Genomic DNA, 26900 nt, shown 5'->3' on the forward strand with positions numbered 1-26900 from the left:
GGGTAAGAAACCCACTATCCAGCCGCCTCCCCCCAACCCCCATTCAATCCCCGTCAGTGGCAGCGCCCGCTCCTCACAGAGGCTGCCCTCCAGCATGGCCATCGTCCTCTCCCCTACCCCCGGAAGCCACTTCAACCTGCAGGCTCTCGCACCTGTCCCCGCCCCTCTCCCAGGTCTTCCTGGACGATGCCTTGCAGCCAGCTCCCACTCCCGGGCTGTGGCACCTCCCCCACCAGGGGGCCATCAGTAAGAGACACCACGGCAGGCCTGGCAGCAGCCCCGGGAAAGCCCAGCTGCACGGTGAGCCTTCGCTGGCCTCCGGGAACGTGGACTTGGAGAGGCTTCCCAGCATCCTGATTGACAGGCTCCCTCCGCAGGAACCACGCAAGGCACAGCTCCAGGCTGCACATCTGCCTCCTTCACCCAGGTCTGGGATTCTTGCTGCACGCAAGGCAGACGATGCCTAAGGGACCAGACCCTGGTGTAGACCTTGGGCACAAAGTCTCTTCGAGCCTGGCAGAGAGCACTGTACATGTGTCGTCACAACCAAGCGCTGGGGGAACCCGGGGGGTCCCGTGTGACCCCCACATTCCCCTGGACTTGGACCCACAGGCCTTTTCCCCTTGGGGACTTTGCTCGCTATAATTCATCTTGGCCATGAGCAGATGCTAAGACGCTAAGCCTGAGTCCTCCCAGGGTATCAGTGCCCCTGGGTGCTCTTGGGGACCCCCACACAGGGCAGTTTGTCAACAACGCATCTGAGAGGCAAAGTGGCAATCTGTGGCGTGTCCCAGACCGAACGTCCGACCCTGACAGCTGTCTCTGGAGTTCTCACCAAGTGTTGGCATGGGGGCAGTAGGTGACAGGGATCAGCGGGACAGGGCGCAGGCCTGCACAGGGGACAGACGGGTGAGGAGGAAGGGCGGACCCAGCGCCCACAGCACGGTGAGCGAGCAGCTCAGAGGGTGGGCAGGCGGGGAGTGGGCCACAGCAGAGCCACACACGCTTGGCCCTCCCAGCTCCAGGGCGCTCTGCTGCCTCCTCTGAGCCCCAGGAGTGAGGCAGGAGGGAAGGGGCTCCCGGCACAGCTTCCCCCGGGCTTGAGGAGTGACGCCCAGCTCACGTGCTACAGGCTGGGCTCCCCTTGGCTGTCCCAGTAGCCTAGCGACGTGGGGATGTGGGTGCTGCACAGCTGTGGGAGGGAGCAGGTGAGGAAGGGGCTCTGGCACTGTGAAGACGTGGGACCTGGGAATTGGGCAAGGAACTGAGTTGAGAGAGGGGATAGGTACGGAGCTGCCCAGCCGGATGACGCACCTGCACCAAGGGCTTTCTAAACACACGCAGGTCTGGTTCTGTTCAATGCCAGGGCCCTGGGAATGACAGGCACAGGCAGCAACCCGATACCATGTTTCCATTCTGCGCTACCATGTTTCCATTCTGCGATGCCCAGCAAACAGAACCTGGCTCCTGGAACTAACATAGATCAGGGCACCAGAGGCCCCAGGTACCCTCAGGATGTCTCCCTGTCCATGGTGGGAGGGAGTGTTCAGACCCAAGCAAGTGGCCACAATGACGCGGGACCCAGCTGCAGGGTCCCCGGCCCAGTGTGGGACCATCTGAGCACAATGACGGTGGGTTGTGACATATACGTTAATAAAGAAAAAAGGATCCAAGAATCCACAGCAAAGAGATGGGGGGGGGGGGGGAGAAAGGTCAGCCCTAAGCAGAGACCGGATCAGAAGGTCACCATCCATTTTCTGCGGCACCTCCAGCCTGGCCACTGGCTCAGGCAGCAGCAGCCACGGATGCTGAAGCCCCAGGGATGCAGGGCCCAGAGCACCACCCCCAGTGACCAACCATGAAGACACAGAGGGGCGTTTCCTGGACATGGGCCATCCCACTGGGACAGAAGTTGAGGGGCCCTTCCCTGTCTTCCCGAGGCCACCTCCCCTCACACATCAAACCCCGCCAGACCCCCGCACCTGACCACTGCTTGTCTCCATCCTCGGGCTCAGCCCCTCTCAGCCCCTGCCCGTGCTTACTGGCTCCTCATTCCTCGGCTTCACTGGCTTCCCCACCGCCAGCAGGGTCCGTGCAGTGACTCAGGTGAGATACGAGCACCAGCTGAACCGTGGGCAGGGGGCACGAGGCTCACAGGTGGAAGAGCTGCAGACCCCTCCCCATGGGAGTGCCACCACGCAGTCTGCCTGCCGGCTCGACTGCCCAGGCTCACCATGCAGGGGTGCAGGGGTTCAAGGTCATTCTAGAATCCTGAGTGCCCCCTGCTGTTTGTCTCCATGCAGTCCCAGCTGCAGCTGTGTCACACCTTCTAGCCTGATGTGCCTTGGCCTCTAATTCCTCTCGCTAGCTAGCTATCTGAAAGGCAGACACACAGATCTTCCATTCTCTGGTTCACTCCCCACAGGCCCAAAGGCTGGGCCAGGCCGAAGCCAGGAGCCCAGAACTCCATCCAGGTCTCCAAAGTGCTTGAGCCATTACCTGCCACCTCCCAGGACACACATGAGCGGAAGCTGGATTGGAAGAGGAGCCAGGACCCAAACCCAGGGATTTCGAATGGGATTGTGGGTACGGCTGTGCCCAACGCCTACCCTGCTCCTCCTGTAATTCACTCCAAGCTCCACAGAGCCCACTCGACACCCAGGGGACAGAGCAACTGTCACGGGCCAGCTGCTCCCTCCCTCACGTAGGGGAAGTCCCCTCACAGCTGCGCTGGGCGCTTGTGGGTTTGCACAGGTCCAGACAAGCACTTACCTGTGTGTCCGCGTTTAAGACCTTGATCCTCTGGGTGGAGATGAACAGATCTACTTCAGTCAGCGTCTGCGCGTCGCCCTCGGAATTCTAACAAAGGACAGTGGACACGGTGACAAATCCACACTCTTCCGCGTCCACAGATGGAGCAGAGCAGCCCGTGGAAACCTAAACGCACACCCCCACCCCAACCCCCACCTCCCTAGCACCCTAGACCCAAGGGCTGGTTCTCAGAGCAGTTTGCAAAAGGAACAGACAAGGCAGGAGAGCCAGCTTCCGGGATGCTGGAACGTGAAAGGGGTTCTGATCCTGGGGTCTCGTGCTGTACCCCCCAGCCCCCAGCAGCCGGCAGGGCCCTGTGACAAATCCAGAGAAGGTTCTGGGTCTGCAGACTCAGGCTACTTCCTGGGTTGGGGATTCCAAGTATCCCCAGGAAATGAGGAAGGAACTGGATTACAACGTCCGCCTTGCCCTCTGATTCAAGCAGTCACAGCCTTGTCACCCTCCAGCAGTCTCGGCCCAGGCCTCCCACACTCCTAAGAGCACCAAGACCTGGGGCCAGCCGGGCACTGTCCTCGCGGTGACCAGAGAAGCTGTCACCAAGGGGTCTGACTTGTCACTTGCACAAGCCTGAGCTAGCTGTGATCCCATGGACTGTTCTGGAAGCCGAGCGAACTCCAGGGTCTGCCCTGAGCCAGCACAGCTTTTAATTGGTTTCTCCATCAGTGAGAATCCTAATTACTACTGCACAGTGCTGATGAGATACAAGTTCCCTCGGTCTGCCCCCCGAGGTGAATGACTCTTCCTGGTTACCCGGGAGCCCACGGTGGTTTATCTTCCACTTCCAAATGGCGGAAACTGCGACTTAATGACTCTAGAAAATCGGAAATCAAAGCTCTCCCTGCTGACACTTGTTCGAGAAGGCCAAGTCACACAGAGGCCCGTAATGGACTGAGAACTTTGTACATTAGCTCAGTTATCCAGGGCACGGGTCTTTGGGGCTTCTGGTCTACCATGGACTGCTACTACTCCAACACAAGGGAAGGAGAGCAGAGACGCAAGTGGAAAACTGTCATGGTCCGCACCAATGTACCTTTCCAGGTTACCTCCTGGGACGGCAGTGCCAAGCCCTCCTGCAAAGCAGGTCAGGCCAGAGCAAGTCCAGAAAGCTGCAGGTGGACCACGGTGCTGGTGACAACTGTGGGGGAACCGGATCGCAGAGGTGGGGCCGTGGCAACCAAGCCAGGAGCCAGGTGCTTCCTCCTGGTCTCCCATGTGGGTGCAGGGTCCAAGCACCTGGGCCTGGCAACCCTGATTGCTAAGAGGGAAGGGGAAGGCCGCCCACCACATCCCCGGCGACAGAAGGCAGAAGCAATAGCGCAGACCAGGGAACAGGGTGGCCTCACCATGCCCATGGCTGGGGGCTGTGACCCCGGGGTCATCAGTGTGTCTCTGGACACAGGCGTCTCTGCCAGGACCAGGCTCACCCAGTACCACAGCCTCCCCAGCTGTGCAGAACGCAGAACCGGCCTAGGTGGCAGACTCGCAGGTGGGGTGTGAGTCCCCTGGAGAAGAGGTGCCCCTCACCCACAGCCTCCCAGGCCACCGTGGGGAGACCCAGGCCTGGGGGCAGCTCTGGGGACCTCAGTCTGTAGGGAATGCAGGCCAGAAAAGCAGCCTTTGGCAGTGGTCTTGGGCATCCCATCACCCCCTCTCCCCCCAGAGGCAGAACGCTGTGGGACATCTGGACCTGCAGACCCGGGAGCAGGCTGCAGCTCATGAGGGCACTGCAGGACACAGGCCCTTCTCTCTCTGGAGGAAGCACAGCCCCACCTGCAGGTCTACAAATGCTAGGGTTTGAATAGTATTCCCCTCGAACTCAGGGGTCTGGTCCCAATGTCTTATCGTAATGGTACTAGAAGAGTGGGAATTTGATTCAATCATGGGGTTAGGAGGTGGCTGGATTGGGTTGGGTCATCAGGGTGGAGTCCCCGAAACTGAGTCCTGCTGGCTTTATGAGAGACAGAGACACAGACAGACACCGGCACTCCCTGTCTCTTGCCTTGTGGTGCCCTGTGCCACCTTCGGACTCTGCCCTGACCAGAGGCCAAACCAAGGGGACCTGCCTGATCTTGGACTGCGGACTTCCAGAACTGAGAGCCACAATAACCCTCCTTTCTTCACAAAGCTGGGCTGCTTCACGTATTTCATTATAGTAGCAAAACGACGACTCAGACGGCAACCGACGCCTGCTCTGTACCACCCACCGACGCCTGCTCTGTACCCCTCAGGGGTGAGGGATGCAAGGAGAAGCCACTGGGCAGACAGAAGTCCCGGGCAGATGGGAGTTTCACTGCAGGTGGACAAGGGTCCCTCAGGGTCCTCTGACCACAGCACCAGAAAACAGCACCACTTCCAGGTGGCAGCGAGGACTGAAGGCAGCATTGGGCACCAGGCCGGGTCACAGGTGTGTCCTAGGCGCCCATCACGGAACACCTGACACCTTCCGTCAACCAAGTCGACCAAGGACTAAGTGTGAGCCCCACCCTGAGAGCCTGGCGGTGCGCTAGCTCTGTTCAACAAGCTGAGCCGCTCGGCATCCCGATGCCGCAAAGTCAAGTTCACGCGTCGAAACGTCGGAACCACCGAGTCAACACCGGACAGCAGGCCCAGGCACCAGACACGTCAGTCAAGGAACTGTCACCCATTGCTGCCCTAAAACAGGTCCACACAACACAGGGACATGGTAGCATCGGCTAGAACCTGGTTCATGGGAGACTCCGAAGCAGGAAAGAGAACAACTTTTTAGTTCCCCTGCAAGTGCCTGCTTAAAAGAAAAGCGGTGCCTGCAGTTTCCCTCAAAAGCCCACGCTTAACCGAGCAGAGGAAGAGAGAAAACCGCTCTACACCGCTGTTTGGATTTCCCCAGGAAACCCTCCACTGAGCAGGGCGAGCCCCGGGCACCCGGCAGAGACCCCCGCTGGCCCAGGGCACCCGGTCCTACGCACCGCTTTCTTCTTGATCTTAGCGGCCTTCTGCATCCTCTGAGCAGCGTGCAAGAGAAAAGAAAACCAGCTGGGCACCGAGAGTCGTGGGGCAGTGCCCCGGGACACGGACCTGACACCCACAGCAGCCCCCGGGGACAGCGGGGCAGCCGCTCCCCAGACTCCCCAGACACAAGCCCCTGGAGTCCCAGAAAAGACTGTCACCAGGGGCCGTGGCTGAGGACAGACCCCCGGGGAGACACGGGCAGCTGCAATAGGGTGAGCCAGGCTGGGGTCGGGGCCAGGGCCTTGGCAAGCAGGGCGCCTCTCTCTCTCCTGACCTCTGTAGCTGACCGCAGGGCGCCCTCTGCCTCTGCTGAGGGGGGCAGTGTGCGCTGAGGCAGCTGGCCCCCACATCTGGGGGCCACATCCAGCTGGCCCCCACAGCTGGGAGCATCTGCGGGCTCCACCTTGCCCAGAGGGGTCCCCCGGGCCAGCCTCGGCCCTGCCCTCCTGACGCCATGCAGCTTCTAGGCGCAGCTTCATCACTCTTCAGAACCAGACGATGCCCCGTGCACGGGAGCCACAGGGCTGTCAGAGGTGTTCTGGGGACCATGGATTTAAATCACACACCGTTCACCTTCCCCGTTTCGGAGTGCACTTTGAATGGCACTGAGAACACAAATTGCCCAGCTGGGACCCGAGGCTCCAGACAAACACGTTTAGGCCCAGATCGCTCCCGATCATCATTAAAAGCTGCTTCCAGAGGAGTTGGGGGGCCGCTCCATACTAAGGAGCCAAGGCTCCTGAGCCAGCCCACCTGCCCCCGGCCAAGGTCCCCTCCGCCTCGCCAGGTGCCTTGGCTTCCCTGGGCAGTGGGGCCATTCCCGCTCTGCTGCGGACACAGAGCCACCTGTCAGGACCCCCACCTCAGTGCTCCTGCGCGCCCCCTGGGGGCACTCCCGGGGCCAGCGCAGCCCTACCTTGACCCGGCTGACGGCCTCCTGCGCTTGCATCATTCGGATGTTTTTGGAAGGGTTCCGCTCGGACAGCAGCTGGGTGGACCCCAGGTAGTTGGCAGCGAAGATGATGCCATCGATGAGGTCTTCCGGCTCGCAGGGCCCTGGAACTGAGGGGGCACAGGGTGAGAAATGCCCTGAGCGGAGGGCTCGCCTGGCACGAGGAACGTGGCTGCCAGCACAGGGGTAAGGAGGAGAGCCAAGCCCTGTCCACTCTGCAGCCAGCCGGGGAGCCTGGTCCACAGGCCCTGTTACCCCATGGTGCCTGGCGTGGGTAACAGCACCAAATCAACCATACAGCCAGAAACCTGTAGGAGCTGTGCCCGGAGGGTGACCCTGGGACCCCAGGCGAGGACCCCTCAAGACAGCTCCGTCCCCAGGGTCACGGCTGCAGCCCCAGGAAGTGCTGCTTCCCCAAGACGACAGCACTTTGCACTTCCTCTACAAGCTCCTGGAGCCGACGACGGGATCTACAGCCTCGTGCTCTGCCCCTCCTGGGGCTCCTGCTTGCCTGGAGCCCCCTCCCCCCACACCACAGGCCCTGGCAGGACAGCAAAGTCCTTGTCCCAGCTGCAGCCCACAGCCACTGTGGCCCAGCAGAACCTCCAGCTGTGGAGTGTCCTCAGCTCCGTCCCGTAGGACAGCCACCAGCTGCATGACACACGGGGCCTGGACCGTGGCTCCTCCCACTGAGGGGGCGGAGTCATTTCCTTGAGTGTGATCGCCACGAGCTGGAATAGAAAGAGCCACAAAGGTTTGGGGTCAGCAAACCCTTGCAGTACAGGGCGGGGGTGACTGGGCCAGGCTTTCGTCACCTTTGCAGTGACTTGTGTGACGGAGCCACAGTCCGCACGGAAATGAGCGGGCACGGCTGTGTCTGCTGAAACTGTATCCTCACACAGACCAGGTGATCAGAAGGACGTGGCCCTGGGGCCAAGGTCAGCCACCTGCTGAGCCTGTCTGCAGCCCAGCTTAGCCTGCCTCCCAGGTCCACACTGCCTGGCCGTGCCACCTGCCTTTGTCCCCTTCCACTGCCTTCTGGGGGACCTTGGCCCCAGGATCCTCCTTGGCCCAGCTTCCCCCGGGAGCCACTCCTCATCACCCACAACCTCCTCCGGACCTCTCCCCTCCGTGCGCCAGCACACAGGTGATGTCACCTCCGACCCACTTCCTTGCCGAAGCCATCAGCTCTCCCAACTTGGGTGCCATTGACCACCACCTCAAAAGCCTCAACGCCCGTCCCCTGCCCGCCTGCCTGCCCCCAGGGGGTTGCCGAGCTCTTCCTTGTGTTCTCTGGGCCTGAGGTTGCAAGGGAAATGGGTGACACGGACAGATTCACAGAAAGCCTGGCCCCCAAAGCCCTCAAAACTCCCGGCAGCTCTGACCGTGTGCCCTCCCGCCTCCCTCCCTGTCTGCCAAGTGCTGGGGGCTCTGCCCGTGGTGCGTCCCATGGTGGGTGTCCAGCCCACCCTCCTCTGTACTCTTCAGTGTGCAGTGGGGTCCCCGCCTGGGTCTAAGATCACAGAGACTCCGGCCCTTGCTCCCAACAGGGCCCCTGTGCACATACCACCCTCTCGTCTCCCCAGCTGGGCCAGAAAGCCAAACCCACTGCCCCGTCCTGGCCTCCAATGAGCCCCTGCCTTCCCTCTCACAGCCAAAGGCCTAGAAAGAGGTGCTGCTTGTGCCTGTGCCTCCTCCCCACCACCCCACAGCCCGCGCCTGCTCGAGACATCCTGACCTCGGTGCCAGCAGGCCCAGCGGCCCTGTGGCCATCACTTCGCCTCCGGCCTAAGCCCTGTCTTCCTGGCTGGCCCAGCACTTCCATCTCCTCCTTCCTCTTGTCCCCATCACACAGGGACGCTCACCCCGTAGCTTCCATGACCACTTGCTTGGAAATAACCCTGCGGTCCCTGAACCCCAACCCCGTGGACTCGGCAGCCTGCCATGGGCTCCCACTGCAGGCCCACAGGTGCCTCCACCTCAAGGTGCCCAAAAGAGGCCTTCACTCCTCCTCCGTCCCTGTCCTGGCACAGCCCAGGGTCCCTTCCTTGGGGAATGACCCCGCTACCCCCAGCCACACAGGCAGCGGTGCTGTGCCTTCTCCTGAACCCCCACATCCATCCCACACTAAGTCCTGTCCACACTGCCCACCAAATCTGTCATGCGGGTGTCCCTCCTCCTCTGACACCACTGTCACCCTAGGTCACCATGAATGGCAGAGGCTTCAATGGCATCAGTCCACGTGAACCACCGTGCTCCGAATGTCTGTGTCCCCCCAGAACGTGCGAGTTGCAATCCTGACCCCAAAGAGGATGGTATTAAGAGTAAGCCTTTGGGGTGCACAAGTTATGGCGTGGATAGGATCAGCATCTCCATCAAAGAGAGCCCTGAGACCTCCTCCATCTGTCCACCACGGGAGACACAAAGGTAAGTCAGCCCTGGGCATCTGGCCATGTGGGCACCCTGAGCTCAGGCTCCAACCCCAAAACTGTGAGAACCAAAGGTCTGTGGCTATGAGCACTCCCCAGCCCATGGCGTCCTCACCCCAGGTGAGCCAGAGTCTGCCACGCCCCTCTCCATGCCCCCGCCCGTCTTCACACTGCCAGGAAGGGTTCTCCTGGGCCTGAAGTCTGACCCTCTGGCCCCTGCTCTTCGGTCCCTGTGGCTCTCAGGAGGCCTCCCCGAGCCTCACTTCCCAGTGTCCTGTTTGGAGGTCAATGGCCAAGGTGGGCCAGGCACTGCCCCAGTGTCCGCACACCCCAGAGCCTGGATTCCCGGCTCCTGACCACACCCCCCGCCAGCTGCAAGTAGTCTGTCATCTGGGCCAGCACTGCTGTAGCGCCAGTTTTCTGAACTGGCCCTTGGAGCTTTGGTTCTTGTTAAACCTCAGGAGAACCCAGCACACAGCCTCCGGGCAGCCTGGGAGGGAAGCCCCCTTTTACCCATCACTTCTGCAACCCTCAGCCCTGAGCACTTTAAAGCAAACTCCTGAACGCGGAGTTGTCCAGGGCTCACATGGCAGGTGCAGCCCTGGGAAGTCACGCACACGAATGAGCTGCGCCGTCTCTCTCCCATCAGAGCGGTGGCTGCCGAGCTAAAGGCTTGGCACAGAGCAGAGCACACTGATGTTTTCGAGGCTCCTGGCAGATCCCACACGGGAACTGCCCAGTGGCCCAGGTCGAGAACTGCCCCTCCATCCCGACCCTAGTGCACTGGGGTCCTCACAAGGCCCCCAGCAGCCCCCAGAGGATGCACCCCCTCCTCTTGGGTGCACAGGTCCCTTCTCAGGGGATCTTTGATGACCTGGAAGCCTCTGCCAGACCCCCCAAGGACCAGGCTGAAGCCTCCACCACCCCCCAGGCTGGGCTGCAGAAGCCGCTGGTCCCCCCGAACCTCCTGATCCTGCCCACAGACAGACATGCCAGTGACATCCAGGCTATCAGCAGAGCCCCAACACCAGGCCTTCGAGCTCTCCCCCGTGCAAGTCTGTGTGGCATCTCAGAGAAGAGCGTGTCCAGCAGGGGGGGCAGGGTCCTGGAAGGAGTGGAAGGGGAGGAGGTCCCTTCTGGAGCTTGTGTCCAGGGGGTGGATGTGGAGAGGCTGTGGCTGACCTCATCCACACGAGGCCTAGGTGGGAGCAGGATGTGTGGCCCCCTGTGTGCAATTGGCACTGGGACCCCCGAGGCAGAGGCTCCCGGCCTCACAGGAGCTCAGCCTTTCCATGTTAAGTCACCCCATAGAAAGCACCAAGAACCCCGCCAAGCGTTCACACCACGGCTTCTCAGCCTGTCGTTACCGTCTTCCTTTCTAAAGGTCAGTACCAGCTGCCGTCCTCCCTATTGTCAGGACGGTGCCCTGGCCAACTGTGGCTCCGTCACACTCTTCCTGGGCCACCACACTGGCCTCCAGCTCCGTGCTGGCTTTGGTTGCAGGCAGCCACTGCAGCCTGGCAGGACCTGGGCCCAGCCAGGAGGGAGCCCCTCCCAGCCTCACCACGCATCCTTCACGGCTCAGCAAGACCCTTCCCCACAGCTCTGGCCCCGGGTCCCCACGCACACACACATGCATGAGCACACACACACAGGGGTCAGGGGACAGTGTCCAATGCAACCTCCCCATTGGGGCCACTCCCACCCACGGAGCCCGTGCACCTCCTAGCTGGCTGACATTGCCAGGGCAGCCAGGCCCTCAGAAGGAACATGGTGCTCTCTGGGGGCAGCGTGGAAAGTGATGGCTTCGGAGGCAGGCGTTTGATCAAAGTAATAAAAGGACCCACGATTATCACAAGGCCAGATATGACCAGAGAAGGAGCGATTCCTGTTGGATCCGAAGATGGCAGCCCGGTGCCACCTTCTCCCCACCCAGCGTGGCCGCACCTCTCAGAGATGTGACAAAGACAAGAGGCGCCACACAGGAGAGGGGCACAGGGACTCCAGGGCCTGCGATCCCCCAGCCCCTGGGCCCAGGACCTACTCACCTCGGTCCCAGAGGCTCAGCTCCGGACACACAGAGGATGAAGGGATGGGGCTGGCCGGGCACAGAGCAACACTCCCTGGACTACAGGCTCGCTGGGGACATTGCTACCTGGGGGGGAGTGCTGCAGGGATGCACTGAGAGAGGTGGGGAAGGTGACCGTGTGCATGTCCCGAACCCCCTGGAGGCCGGGAACCCACAGCAGGGGGAAGGCCGCCTGGCCACTCGTCAGCAAGACGGGTCACTTGTGGAGGCCCCAAGCCCGCCCTGGAGATGGTGCCTCACTGAACCCAGAGTAGGGGCCAGGAACCCGCTTTTGACACCCATGCACACGCACACCCACGCGTACACCCTCACACTACTGTGCAGCCTCTGAAGGAACACCTGGTCTCTAGCAACAAGATCAGCCCCCCCCCCCCCCCCCAGCCGTCTCAGGAACAAACTGGATCTGGACCCCTCTGGAAGGCACGGGCCCATGCCCACTCCCTCACACAGGGGCCAGCAGGAGGCTACCCCAGGGCTACTGCCCCTTACGACACCCTGGCCCCCAAGGGCGAGAAAGCCTCGGCTGAGCCCTGCAGTTCATCACAGCCACGGTCAGATCAGCCTCCTCCCTCCTACTCGGGTGCCCTGGTCCTTCTGTGGAGAGACAAACCTTCTCCCAGCGGGGCTAGGTGCACAGGAGGAGGGGCGGGCGGGGCTTCAGGCCTCAGGGTGGAGCGAGCGGGAGGAAGCCCTTCCTGAGCGTCCTTTCCCAAGAATGGTTTAAGTTGCAGGTGCACCCACGAGGGGGAAACAGAGCTCGGCCGACAGGGAACAGCAGCAGCCACTGACCACTAGGCAGCACCTTCCACCTGGCCGCCACGGCTTTGGACTGCGGAACACCCATCAGGACGGGATCGCCTGCCCTCAGAACTGTCCACTCCAGTGAGCGTGGTCCCAGGCGTGCCTTGTCTGCTGAGGTCACCCCACAGCGGGGCCTAAATCACCCCGTGGCACCTGATGCAGTGACCATCACTGACCAAGCAATGGTGCCCTTTGTTCTGCAGGAATGTCCCAGCCTCCCAGCCACCCTAGGGTGCCACCAGCACCACCCATATCCTAGGCGTGGGGAGGGAGGCTCCACAGAACCCCATGGGACCCCCTTGCCACCCTCAGAGCCCACTGTCCTCTCCTCCCTCACCAGTGCCCGAAGGTGGCCTTGGTCCACTCAGAGTTGGACTTCTGGGAGTAAAGGCCCCCCCTCCCCCCGTGCTGGGCTACAGGGGAAAACCCAGGCGTGGTGGAGCTGGGGGGTGGGTGGAGCTGGGGGGTGGGCAGGGCTGGGGGGAGGACTCCGTGACAAAATGCAAACCTGAAACAAGGAGCAGTGGCCGTGTGCGAGGGTGGTGTGGTCTAGGCTGAGACCACCAGAGGGAGACAGAACAACACAAGAATCTCCCAGTTCAAGGAGCTCCTTCTCCCCAGGGAGTGGCTTCTCCCTCTCCTTACATAAGCGTGTGTGACGCGTGTGCGCGGCCTGCAGGGGAAGCAGGCGCCACGCCAGCCCCTCTCCCTGCCCAGGAGGTTCTCTGTTCAAACTCCCCTTGAGCTCCCTGGACAGGGAGAGTGTGGGGAGGCCCCAAGGGCCACATGTGGCAGCCCCTGCCCTGAACTGGGGAGGTGGGCGGGGGTTCCCAATGCACCCGCCCCTGTGCCTGCTTCTCCCTGGGGTCCTGGTAGGGACGGCTGTGTGAGCTGGAGCTCAGCCACAGGCGGGGGAGTGGGAGTGCGCCTGCACACAGAGGGCCCGGCACAGCCCACACTGGACACAGCAGCCCTGTGTGTGATGGGGACACTTCCACCTGGCCGCTCTCAGCCCCCTGGGGAAGACCTCATTCCAGGGGGGCCAAAGGACCTTGTCCAAGATTGCTGCCCTGGGTTCCAGCACTCCGCATGCTGAGCCCACCACACAGGGCCTGTGCTATGAGAGAAACCATGGAGCTCACAGGCCGGAGGTGCAGGCTTACCAGTCTCGTGGTCACCAGATAAATGCCGAACGGCCTGTGGCAAGGGCGGGGGGCCAGCCCTAGGACTACCTGGTGAAGAATCTAAGGCCCACTGCCTTCCTAGCTTAGGTCTCTAAGATGAGAAGGAACCAACACAGAGAGGTAGGAGGATATAGCTTTCTAGGCTGTGGCAAGTGCAGGTGCAAAGGCCCTGGGGTGGCAGGGAGCCTTTCAAAGAGCTAAGAGATTCCAGATGGCCCGGGGACAAGGGGTGGAGCAAGCCAAGGCTGCAGAGGAAGCACCAGCCAGGAGCGAGGTGCCTGGGGCCACACAAGGGGCTGTCGTGTCAGGGCAACAGCCCAGCCATCGCTGCCGATAGAAATTAGCTCTGGCTGCAGGGAGGCCACAGCAGTGCAGGGGTCCAGGCAAGTGAGCGGGGACGCAGGTGTGGGCCAGGGGCACGGGGCAGAGGTGGACAGCGGCACCCTGGGCAGACAGCACCAGCGGATAAGGCGAGAGGGCTGCAGGGCAGGTGAGGCTGGATGGGCAGAGCTGCCGCCTGGAGGAGGGGCAGTGGAAGAGGGCTGACCTTGAGGGTGGGGACTCTGGGCACTTCAGCACAGGAGCCTGGGCTTCCTCCAGACGGGGCCCAGCAGGCCACTGACTCAGGCGTCCCCGGCAGGGAAACAGATGGGGAACGAGCTGTGGCAGGCGCCCAGCGCAGCGCGGGCAGGGATGCGTCACCATCGGGGTGGGGGTGCGGGGAAAGCAGTGGGAGGGGACCCCAGGAGCCAGCTCTGCCCAGCGCCAAGCAGAGAAGGGGCTCGGGGAGGGGGAAGTGCCCATCTGTGTCCATGCTGGCCAGGGGCCAACTGCAAGGAGCCCACGGGGACTGAGCCTAATGACAAGGAGGCCGCGGTGACCTTGGAGCATTGTGTGCAGGGCGAGCTGGCAGGAGCCGGCAGGCGGACAGCATAGGATGCGTAGACAAGAGGCAGCCACCCCCGTCCTGGGGCGGAGGGGCGGAGTTGGGCAGCGCGGTGGCAGGACAGGGGCCGGTGGACGTGAGCTCTGAGGGCAGAGGGGCAGCTGGAGCTGTGGGATGGAGGGGTTGCAGCACGGACTGGACAGCACAGCACAGGGCTGGAGAGGCGCTGAGCCGTTTGCCAGGCCAGTCGCCCAAGCCGGCACGAGGACCAGTCCAGGGAGGCGTCTGGGATGCAGACAGGGTGGGGATGGGGTGAGCTCTAGAGGGGAGCTGGTCTCATGCTGGACCCTCCCCACGGGCCGAGGCCTGGTCTCTCAACCCTGCACGGACTCTGTCTGCCTGCCACCAACGCCTTGCCCACCGCCCAGCCTGCCCAGGAGCCAGACCATGGAGCCAGATCAGGGAAGACGCAGCCGGCCTGAAGAACACAGCCCCGGGCCAGGCCGCCCCTGCCTGCAGCAGCGGCTGGGCTGTCTCCCGGGAAAGGATCCAGGAGCTCCCAGGGTGGCTCTTCAGACACCCAGTGGGCAAGGCCAGGTCACTGCTGTGGGAGGAAGAGGGGCTCTCGCAGAGCCAAGGGAGGCAAAGGCCGAGCTCGCCGCAGCGCGTAGATGGGCCCAGGACAGAGCTCAGGAAAAACTTGGATCAGGGAGAACGGATTCCCAGAAGAAGCATCGTAAATCAAAACACTGGCGAAACTGGGGACAGGCAAACGCATGGGCCGCTCACCGAAGCACGGGGTTCATAGCCAGGACTGGAAAGCACCCAAACTCTCCTGAATGGGAGCAGCCGTCCACGGCAGAGTGCCAGGAAGGCCCTCTGTGTCCTGCCGCCCCGCTCGGCTCGCTGGCGTCCTGTCCAGCACGTAGCACTAAATGAAAAAAGCAAGATGGAGAACAAGCAGGCCAGCGCACTCCCGTCTACCTAAGAAAGGGGAAGACATGTTTACCAAAAGAAAAAAACATACGTAAAATGCCAAAAATGGATATCCACAGCAGGAGGGAAGCAATGGGGCGTGGGGGATGGGGTGGGGGGGATGAGACATCTTTGCATTACCCCTGGGTTGCATATTTGACTTTGCAGTCATGCACATATTTTATGTAATTACAAAGCAAAATTGATTCCAAAAAGCAAGTTTCTAAGAATTAAGAGATGTGAAAGAAGCGAATGGAAATGTGTATCCATTTGTGACACAATCAAAAAAGGAAGATCTATTCTAAAATATTCCGGAACACAGTCATTAGATCGTATATCCCTCCTGGCCTACAAAAGTAACTGGAATAACTCAGACACTGTATCTGGAGCCCTGTGTGCCGGCCAGCGTGAGTGACGCCACTCTGAGATGGCCGTATGGTGAGCAGAATGGAACAAACGTGTGGTCAGGTTAGGGAAGAAATACAAATGTAGCCCTGTCAGAGTGTCGGCATGAATCCCCGTGGATTTTATCTTACAGATACACAGCCTGATAGTTATGGGTCACTGCATAGCAAATGACCCCCGAATTGTAGTGGCTTGAACAACACACATTTACTATCTCCCGGTTTCTGTGGGTTCAGAACCCAGGCCCAGCTTAGCTTGTGGCTCAGGATCAGCCACAAGACTACGGTCAGGTGGCCACCAGGGCTGTGGCCACCGTAAGGCCCGATGGGGAAGGATGCACTTGCAAGTTCGCTTCCCAGGCTGCTCCCATGGCCACCAGTCCCCTGTCTCTGATAGGGCAGCTCACAACCACAACACAGCACTTGGTTCCCTTACAGAGAACCAGGAAGAGAGAGCAAGCAAGACGGAAGCCTCTCTGCGCAGTCTAACCTTGGAAGCGGTATCCCACCACTTCCACATACTCTATTCATTAACAGCAAGCTAGCAAGTCCAGCCCACACTCAAGGGGCTGCCCAAGGGCATGTTTACCCAGAGTGGGGCCAACGGGGGTCATTCGGGCCACTGTCAACCACACGTACCTTAATGCCTACCTCTGACCAGATCTGGAGCAACAAGCACCCACCCTACACAGATCATGGTCTCTAACTATCACTCCACAGGGATCCGTGCAGAAACAACTCTGGCTCTGAGCCTGGGGCACGAAGGATCTGAGGCGATTCTGGAATGTTCTATGAAATCAGAAAGCCAGGGAGCCCTATTCTTAGGACTGAGAACCAACCACGACAGGCTGTCTTGGTCACAGATGAGACCCCGGGGGCACAGGAAGCAACAATGAGATGCACCAGAACACACCAGCCAAGATCCACACCCAGAGCGCTCACCGACAGCACAGAAAACCTCCCCAGGCATCGTCAGAGGTCAGGGAAACGTGCTCGTTTTACTTATTTAGCTTTGAAGATTCATTCATTTATTTGAAAGTCAGAATTAGAGAGAAGGAGGGAAAGACGGAGAGATCTCCCATCTGCTGGTTCCCAGATGGTTGCAATGGCTGACGCCAGGAGCCAGGAGCTTCATCGTGGTCTCCCACGTGGGTGGCGGGGGCCCAAGTACTTGAACCATGTTCTGCTGCTTTTCCCAGGCCATTAGCAGGGAGCTGGATCGGAAGGGGAGCAGCCAGGGCCCACACGGGACGCTGGTGTCTCTGGCGGCACAACACCAGCCACTCGTTCATTTTAAAATGGCTACATAAAGGGAAGGAATTATTTAAGCTGTGTTTCATGGTTGAATACACACTTGATGAGCGAACGTTTCCCTGCATAGATTTCCAGTGCATCAACAAAGCAGCAGCGACGGAGCCAGCACACCACGGTTTGCAACCTCTAATCACTGCCCGAATCTAAAGGATTGTTAATGGCGCTAACATCCCCCGAGAGAGTCAGCCAGATGACGCGGGCCTCTCCGGGAAGAACACGGTAATACCCAGAACGGTTTTCCCCAGTCAGACGGGATCTGATCAGCTCTCTAAGACCCCACCGCTCCATAGGACACGGAGAACAGGGAGGCATGCAAAAAACACTGTGAAGACACAACCAGCGATTCCAGACTGCAGGAAACAGTAGGATGGATGATACGGATCATTCTATAATGTCAGCAACAACCGTAAGAGAGGAAACGAGAGAGGTGGGTAGAGAAGACAAGACACAAAAGAGAATGATGAACTACATCAACCAGGCTTAATGGAGGAGTCTAATGTGAACCCCAAACACACACGTCCTTGGGCCAGTGCTGTGGGTTAAGCTACCAACTGCAATGCTCCATCCCATATCAGAAGGCCATTTAAAAAAAATTTATTTGAGAGACAGAGTTATAGACAGTGACAGGGAGAGACAGAGAGAAAGGTCTTCCATCTACCGTTTCGCTTCCCAAATGGCAGCAATGGCTGGATCTGCTCCAATCCAAAGCCAGGAGCCAGGAGCTTCCTCCTGGTCTCCCATGCAGGTGCAGGGCCCAAGCATCTAGGCCATCCTCCACTGTTTTCCCAGGCTCAGCAGAGAGCTGAATTGGAAGAGGAGCAGCCAGGACTAGAACCGGCACCCACATGGGACACCTCTGCCACAGGCAGAGGCTTAAACTACCGAGCCACAGCCAGCACCAGCCCCAGAGGCTGTTTTGGGTCCCAGCTGTTCTGCTTCTGAATCAACTCTTTGCCAATGAATGCTGGAGGGCAGCAGCAAATGTCCCAAGTACTTAGGCCCCTGCCACCCACACAGCAGAGCCAAAGGGAGCTCCAGGCTCCTGGCTTCAGCCAGGCCCACCCTTGGCCCTTGCGGCCATGGAGGAGTGAAACAGCAGATGGAATATCTCTGTCATTTTACCTTTCAAACAAATAAATAAATAGTTTAAAAAATTACACTCAAACTGGGAAAATGCAAATACTAATGGGCACTTAGTGCTATAATGAAACGATTGTTCATGTTATTTTAGCTGTGATAACAGTACTGGAATTTCTAAAAAGTAGGGTTCCTATATGTTAGAACTATACATTTGATGAATCTTAATGAAGAATGGGATGGGAGAGGGAGTAGGAGATGGATGGTTTGCGGATGGGAGGGTGGTTATAGGGGGAAAAACAGCTATAATCCAAGTTGTACTTTGGAAGTTTATATTTATTAAATAAAAGCAAAAAAGAAGTATACATTTGAAATATTTTGAGAGGACATGATGTGGGGTCTGAGGTTTGCTTCAGAATAACGTGTCAAGGAGGTGAGGGTGTAGACTAAACCCCACTGCTTGTGAGAGGGCAGGACTGTGGCAGGAGCACAGTGATGGGTAGGGTGGCCTCCTAGGCTGTGCACATGTCTGAATTTTTTAGGATAAAGATCACGAGGACAGATCTGTCAAAAGGTGGCTTTCTTAGGAAGCTAAAGCCCACCGCTATATGAGATCATGCCTGTGTGCTACACCACCCGGGTCGACAAGAAGAAGAAGGAACAGAACACAAGAGAGGGCACAGCAGAAAGCTGTCCTCGTCTACAGATGGCGTGACTGCACGCCAGGAAAAAGCAAGAAAACAACTAAAGATCTGATTTTCTTTTTTTAAAAGATAGACTTCGTTAAGGCAATGGAATCAAATTTAATACATTAAAAATCAATAGCTTTCTCTGTACCTACAAACAGCACCTAGCTGGACAGAATGAAATGAAAGCAAAATAGCATTTACAAAAACAATAAAAGGGACATAGCATCAAGAAATAGAAGAAAAAGCTATGTGTTGAATTTTTATGAATAAACCTCACTGGTGAAGAGAAACAACCTTGAATACATGCAGAGCCCTTTTGTGGCTGGGAAGATTCTATAACGTGAGCTGGCACTCTGCCTCTAGATGAATTCAGCTCATGCCACATACAAATACCAACAGGAATTTCAGTGTGTAGCCAGATAAGCTGAGCTTAAGGTTTCTGTGCAAAAAAAGTATTCAGGGGGGAGTTGCAAAGACAGGATGGTAGCGAGGGAAGGAACGAGCCCTACCACATAATAAGCTGCACCACAAACCCCCAGTAAGTAAAGCAGCCTGGGTCTGGAGCCTGGATGATGGACAGTTCCTAGGACACACCCAGAAATGCATCCGCACATACAAAAGGGCTTCAGAAAGTTCATGGGAAAGTGGAAACCAGAGCGAAGTTTGGTGCGTGAAGACAAAGGCTTACTGGTGTGGTGGTAGCAATGGAGTGTGCAACCTTGAGAGCCACGGGGCTCTCCTGCTGGGGTCGTAAAGGGGGGCTCCCACAGGTGTCCTGCGAACCTTCTGAAGTACTCCCCCACACGGCAATGCAGAGCACGGCAAAAGCGGCATTTCAAGCCAGCACGGAAAAGATGAAATAGACAGGACTTTTTAAATTGTTTTGTGTTTCATTTATCTGAGAGGTGGAGAGACAGAAAGAAGGGGAAAGAGAGCCAGAGAGGCAGAGAGATCTCTCATGTGCTGCATCACACCTACAAATGCTCACCACTGCTGGGGCTGGGACAGGCCAAGGCTAGGAGCTGGCAAGTCAGTCTGGGTCTCCCATGTGAGTGACAGGGACCCAACTACGTGAGCTGGGTGCAGCTGAGCTGTCACCTGCTGCCTACCAGGGTGGCCATTAACAGGAAGTCAGAATCGGCAAACAGCTGGGACTCAAACCCAGCGCTCCAACATGAGCTGCAGGTATTCCAAGTGATGTCTTAACTGCGACACGAAACGTCTGCCCGTGGGTTTCATAGTTTTGCACAACTGATTAGATGCTTGGGACTAAATGCTTAAGATGGAACTCTTCCTGTATCCACACCAAAATAAATTCCAGATGAATCCAATATTGAAATAATTTAACATACAACTGTAGAAGTTCTGGAAGGCAACTTTATTGTTTTTAAAAAAATCTTAGGAACATGAGATCATACTAACCTCAAAGGAAAAAAAAATTGATTCCATAAAACACTCAGTAAAGGAAAATATATATAAAAACGAAGGCAACAGTAACCTAGTGGAAACTTGTATAAAATAAACCAAAGGGCTCATTTCCTTTGCATGCAAAGAATAACAGAACTCAAGGAACACCAAAGGGGCAGGCATTTGGGGCATGGGTTCAGATCCTGCTTGGGATGCATGCATCCCATATTGGAGAGCCTGGGTTTGAGTCCTGGCCCCACTCCCGATTTCAGCTTCCTACTAAGGTGCACCCTGGGAGGCAGCAGGTAATGGCTCTAGCACTTGGGTCCCTGCCATCCACATGGATTGGGTTTCTGGCTCCTGGCTTCAGCTTGGTCCCACCCTGGCTGTTGCAGGCATCTGGTGGAGTAAGCCAGTAGATGGAAGATCTCTCTCCCTATTTTTTTTTTTTAATAAAAACTAAAAACCATAAAAGAAACACCAAGAATTTCAGCTGCCAGAGACAGGAGGGTAGAGGAAATGGAGAAACGTTGGCCAAAGTATAACCTGAATTATAAGATGGGCAAGTTCTGGGGTCTAATGGACAGCACGGTGACTGCAGTTAATAGTAATGTGTCCTATGTAGATAAGACATTCACTAAGACTGCGCTCTTAAGTGTTCTCACCATAGACCAAAACAAAAGGAACAATGTTGGGGGAGGAACCTGCTAATTAGCTTCATTGCATCGTCATTTCACAAAACATCATGTGGTACATCTTAAATGCATATAATTCTTATTTGCTAATTACACCCCATGAAAGAGGGGGGTCAACAGAGGCAGGGGAAACAAACAGCTCGTTAGCACCTGCAACTTACAGCATGCCTGGCTTCACCTACCATGAAACACGCACTTACCATGAAACACGCACTCATGAAATCGACAGGACACCGCTCTGCACCCACTGGCCTGGGGCTGAGACCAGACAGCTGGTGGCACGCACCACGCAGCCAAGGACGGTGTCCCCTGCCTGCTCCAGGGCAGGCATCGGGCCCCTTTACCTGTGGTGCCCCTGCCTGGGGCCCTGCTGCACCCAGGAACGCACCCCCGGACACGGAGGCTTAGCCGCAAGGCTGCTCCTTGCCACGCCGGCCAGGAACCACCCAACAGCTGGCCTGCGGAGTGACCAAACCACTGTGCGTTCACAGACCAACCCTGTGCTGCCATGGAAGCATTCGGGCAGCTGGGATGTTCCTCTGGGTTCTAGCAGGGGACGGAAACCCAACGTACAGACCCATGCAGCCAGCGCCGTGTGTGTGTGAAGCACAGGGCCCGTGTGTAGGCTGGTACATGGCCAGGACGTTTGGGGAAGGAGTCACATGGGATGTAACAGTGCCTCCACTGGGGAGGTCGAGGCTCGGGGATGAGACAGGGTTTTTCCATTGGGGCAGGCAAGGAGGGAGACGTTCTGCAGGGATTTCCAGGACTGAATTTTTTTTTTTTTTTTTTTTTTGACAGGCAGAGTTAGACAGTGAGAGAGAGAGACAGAGAGAAAGGTCTTCCTTCCGTTGGTCCACCCCCCAAATGGCCGCTATGGCCAGCATGCTGTGCTGATCCGAAGCCAGGAGCCAGGTGCTTTCTCCTGGTCTCCCATGCAGGCGCAGGGCCCAAGCACTTGGGCCATCCTCCACTGCCTTCCCGGGCCACAGCAGAGAGCTGGACTGGAAGAGGAGCAACCGGGACAGAATCCAGCACCCCAACTGCGACTAGAACCCAGGGTGCTGGCGCCACAGGCGGAGGATTGGCCAAGTGAGCTGTGGCACCAGCCTGGATCTATTTTTAACTCCTGTGGCTTCTAGCCTGATCCAAGCCCTATTCCAAGAAATCTTTAAAAACCTACGAATCAAAGTTCATATTTTAAAACTCGTCTAATCCTTCCTCAGGCTGACCACATGGAATACTGAACACACACAATCTTGTTCACAAAAAGAAAAGTTACTCTGGTTTTCACAAATCCTCTCGGGCCAGCCCATGTCCCTCTGGTCACCTGGTTTCTGCTCACTCCTGTCCTTGGGCCATCAACAGGCTCGAGAGCCCCACCCCATCCTGAACTGCAGAGTGGGAGGTGTGAGATGCTGTCAGCTTAGATCAGAGCCCCCACTGCTCACTCTGAAAGCAAACAAGGTGATTCTAATCTACAGAGAGGGCAGGGGTGTGGGGCAGGCCTGGGCACTGGAGTCCCCATTCTTCCGCGTCGTCAGCATGTGGGCTTGGGAAATGGCCTGGGCATCAGGGACACAGGGCCCTGACATCTGCACGAGCCTGGAGCTGGGGGTGCAACCATGGGCTTCATGACATCCTCATGGTTAGGTGAGCGGAAGCACCAAGTGAGGGAGGGGTCTCGCACTCAGCACTGGAGCTGCCACCATTAGCTACTGCAGCTTGGGCCCAGCACCCACCTTCTGATTTTAATAAGCACACGTCTGCCTACCTTTATAGAAAAGTTACTTTTGCAAACACAGTCTGCCTCCACACCTGCCAGCTGATTGAACCAACTGCCAATCAAAAATATTCAGAAAAAAAAAAAAAAAACCTGCACCTTGACTGAACACAGTGCTCGGTTTTCCTGTTTTTCTTGTCATTCTTCCCTGAACAAGACAGTGCATCAGCTCTGTCCACAGCGCCTGCACTGTGTTAGGTGTTGTACGTCATCTGCAGGTGCATTGCAGTCCATGGCCAGGAGAAACAGAAACGCTGACCCTCGTGTGGTGAGGGCACCAGTGGCGCAGCGCCCGCCCCAGCCTTCACAAGGCCCTCGTGCCTTCTGATCCTCCTGCCCATTCATTCCTCACTGACACAGGTGTTTGGTGCGGGGATGGCTTCTGCGTGTGGATACATCCTAGGGTTTTCCACCAGCATCTCTTCCCATTGCTGAGTGAGATGTCTGGTCCACAAAGGCTTTGTCAGATACGGATTCTCCAACATCGAGAGTGGTCCTTTCACTCAGGACCTGTAGTTTTCTACCAACCAAAGGGCTCCTCCCTACAGGAACCACCCGAGATTCATTGTCCACACTGGTGTGAGCCGGTTCCAACCAGGTTTCGGCAGTCTGAAGGGGTTGGAGGCACCGGGCTGTGTTTTGATCTGCTTGGGGCCAGTCCACGGCGACACAGAGAACTGAGTCTTCCAAAGGGTTAGAAGCCACAGTCAGGGCTGCCTAAGGCCTCCGCCCTGCTCTCTCCTTCTGTACCCCTCCCCAGGGAGACGGGGGCGGGCTCAGGACCCAAGGGAGGTGAACACATGAGTCACCTCCCCAGACAGCTGGCGGGGGCTGCACTTCCTGGGCCCACCCACAGTGACAGCTTCACGGGAAGTCGGCATCGCGGGAGCAGGGAGACTGGCACCACCCCCTCCCCCCAACCACATGGAAGCTGGTGCTGCAGCCGCCTCCCACCCTGCCCCCTACAGGAGACGCTGCCACGCATACGTCAGGACCCCAACCAAGCCTCCGCTGTGGATGGAGGGACATGGGGGGTCGGGGAGCTGTGGTCTCTTCCTGCCAATCACTGGGTCCTGAAAAGCTGTCACTGATGATTCTGCTGGAATCATCAAAACCTGTTGTGACCTGGGGAAGACCAGTTTGAGCCAGTTAGAACAACAATGTATCTCAAACTGCATGCAGACTGCTGGCAGGACCCACATGGGATTTGAGGTGTATAACATCAGTCCTGACAGTTTAAAAATGATTTGCATCCAATTCAGGTAATATTGAGCCAGTTCCAACTGTCAAAGTTAGGTTGAGAGGGTTAACCTGTTTTGAACCAGTTGGAACTGGTTTAGCCTGGTTCAGACTAGTCTCTTAAAAGGGAATTTGGGGGCTTCAGTCTTTACTAAAAAAGAAAAGCAGATGGGACAGGCATTTAGCCTAGCAGGAAGACACCTGCATTCCACGGAGGAGTGCCTGGTTCGATGCCCAGCTCTGGCCCCTGACTCCAGCTTCTTATGCTAATATAGATCCTGGGAGGCAAAGGTGATGGCTCAAGTAGTTGGGCTCCTGCCATCTACATGGAGTCCTGGACAGAATTCTCCACTTCTGGCTTCAGCCCAGCCCAGCCCTAGCCAATGCAGCCATCGAGGGAGTGACCCAACAGATGGGGGCTCTCTCTCCGTCTCTCTCAAATAAACAGAAATTTTAAAAAAGAAAAGCAGAGTGGGAAAGTTTACGGTCATTTACTGCTGGAGTCTAATTTACCTTGCTCCCATACATAGTCATAAGAATTAGTAACCAGCTTATTGAAAGAATTAATAACGTTTGCATTGTTTACTGCAGCCCATTAGCAGGGGCAGGAACATCATTCTGGCGAAACGAAAGCCTGGATAAGAGCATCTTACTCTGAAGCCACAGTACCAGAGGCACCCACAGGCCCTCCTGAGGGGCACCACAGGGTCCCCTGCCGCACTCATCCAGGTCACACAGAGTCGGCTCCACCCACAGCCAAGCCTGTGGCCTCCCCACAAGGACAAGCGATCCAGAACGCAGGGTCTGCTTGGTTCCCTACGGGATGCTGACAGGCACCACGAACCTCCTTAAAGGGAAATGAGGAAGCTGAAAACGCACAGCACGGCAGCCTGACTTCGGACATTCCTGCACCACCTGATCCGGAGTGGTGGATCGCAGTCTGTGAATGCACCATCCGCATCTCATGAACGCACCGGCGAGGGTGTACCCACACAAAGGCTCTATTGTTCCTTTTACCAAGGCAGGAAGATGGGCTGGGCCTTCCCTCCCCACCGCCTGGCGCCACACGCCGGGCTCAGCCAACCACAGGCCCCACCGCCTGGCTGGAAGGTGTGTTCTGAACCAGCTTCGCAGAAACACAAGCAAAAGCCCCATCTGGACACGAAGCACAACTCGGAGAGAAGAAATCCAAAGGCACTTACCGGCCACAAAACTTGGAAATGATGCCACCTTCTTTGTCTGTTAGGAAATAGGGGAAAAAAAAAAGACACCTAAGTGGCCCGTAAGATCTAGGCTCAGAGGCGCTAAGACGTGCACCACCATGAGAAGCGCCTAACCCACGGTGACTGGGGTTCCCAAGGAGTCAGCTCCACACTGCGCGCCAGGCTTGTGCCGGCAACAAGATGCTCTGGAGCCGAAGAAAAGCCTACGGTCTAAACCTCAGGGACCCTGAGAATGTCACGGCTAGGAGGGAACCTAGAGACCAAGCAACCCAGGGGTCCTCCAACTCGCCGTATGAGGGCTACCTGGCGTGTCTCTGAAAGCAAGATAAAGGAGACAGCAAGCCGCCCCAGGGCTAGCTGTACTCATATCATCCAAGTTAGAAGATCTCATCTAAGCTACGTGCCCAAAGCGGGGAAACAGCTTGCTCACCTCCTGGTTTTCATAACCTCTATGATGGCAGCATTAGCTTACATGGAGCTGTCTTCTAAATCTGTGTCAACCAGAATGATTTTTGTCCCCAAAAGGGGACATTTAGCAATGTCCGGAGACATTTTTCATGGTCGTAAGAGGTGGAGGGGGTGGTGACTCCTGGCACCCAGTGGGCAGGGGTCAGAAATGCTTGTAAATACCCTGGAGTGCGCAGGACAGGCCCCCAAAATAAAAAAAAAATTATCTAGTCCTAGATGTCAATGGCACAAAACTCAGTTTAGAAGACGGCTCTCAGACAATGGGACGATGAGTTTTCTTTCACATCGGGGCACCCGTGATTTTCCCAAACACACAGCATCATCAGCACCGGAGCATTCCGTGGTGTGTGTCAATCAGCTGAAAACACACTTTCCTGCCTATGCCCACGCCCGCGTGCCCTCACTCCTCCCACCCTGGCTTGCCCTGGATCCCTCCCACCAAGCGCCGGCCGGGAAGGGAACATTAAGAAGAGGGTGAGTAGGTCAAGGGGGTGGGACGTTCCACCGTCTGGGCCCTGGCCCGGCACCTTCACCCGTGGGAAAATTACCTCCGGGATGTTGTTATTGTCAACAGGTCCGTTGAGATCGGAGCGCTGCTGCCTCCTGGGCTGCTCCAGACCATTGCACACCTGGAACGGGGAGGGAAAGGTTGTGTTTTTATACATCAGAGAGATGAACCCAGACACCGACACGCACGGTGCTTCAATTCTGTAAAATACGTGTGTGCAGGAGTGCATGTGTGTATGAGCGTCTGCACATACGTGTAGGCTTCATTACACTTAAATGGTTACGTGTGCCTTAGTATGTATGTACGTACACTTCTAAAAGTTATTTAAAAATTGTGTTAGTTATATTAACTGTAAAATAGACATCACATAAAATTCACCAGCTTCATTTTTAAGTACGCAGTTGAGTGTATGTTCCTGTTCCATTAAGTTTGTTCTTATTGTGCAACCATGGCCACCAACCATCTGCAGAACGTTTGTATCTTGCAAAATCAAACAAACAACAACTCTGTCTCCCTCCCCACCCAGACCCGGTAACCAGCATTCTCCTATCTCTCTATGAACTTGCCTCGCCTGGGAACCTCACGTAAGCGCGCTATTAGCGTCCGCCCTTACTGAGCGGCTTGTTCCGCTCAGTTGTGTCGTCCGGGCCGCAGCGCGCCTCAGCGCCTCCTTCCTTCTTAGCGCCGAGTAACGTTCCATCGCGTGAACAGACCTCATCTGCTTATCCGTTTGTGGCTGACGGCTGCACCCATGACCACTGCGAGTACGCGGCCATGGACACGCGCCCTCGGACACCTCTTGGAGGCTCGACTTTCTCTCCTCTCAGATACAAACCCAGATGCCGAGTCACTGCATCACAAGATAATTCGGTTTTTAATTTTTTTTTTTTGAGAAAACACCATCCTGTTTTCCGTAGAAGTTATTCCACTTTGTATTCCCACCAATAGTATTCAAGG

The 26900-nt window shown here is 57.1% G+C and overlaps 1 protein-coding gene across 3 annotated transcripts in view; it reads right to left on the reverse strand.

The window, feature by feature from the left end:
• Positions 1–26900, reverse strand: part of APBA2 (amyloid beta precursor protein binding family A member 2) — a 64676-nt gene that overhangs the window by 15438 nt on the left and 22338 nt on the right. For 2 of the 3 annotated variants that reach the window (XM_062204554.1, XM_062204555.1), the window contains exons 2-6: positions 25984–26064; positions 24947–24983; positions 6737–6882; positions 5778–5813; positions 2773–2859 (exon numbers count right to left, since the gene is read on the reverse strand). In XM_062204554.1, coding sequence (XP_062060538.1) covers positions 2773–2859; positions 5778–5813; positions 6737–6882; positions 24947–24983; positions 25984–26064 — 387 coding nt within the window. The remainder of the gene's footprint in view (positions 1–2772; positions 2860–5777; positions 5814–6736; positions 6883–24946; positions 24984–25983; positions 26065–26900) is intronic. The other variant, XM_062204553.1, reaches the window with a different exon arrangement.

The sequence above is a fragment of the Lepus europaeus genome, chromosome 11 (assembly GCF_033115175.1).
Source record: "Lepus europaeus isolate LE1 chromosome 11, mLepTim1.pri, whole genome shotgun sequence".
Lineage (NCBI taxonomy): Eukaryota > Metazoa > Chordata > Mammalia > Lagomorpha > Leporidae > Lepus > Lepus europaeus.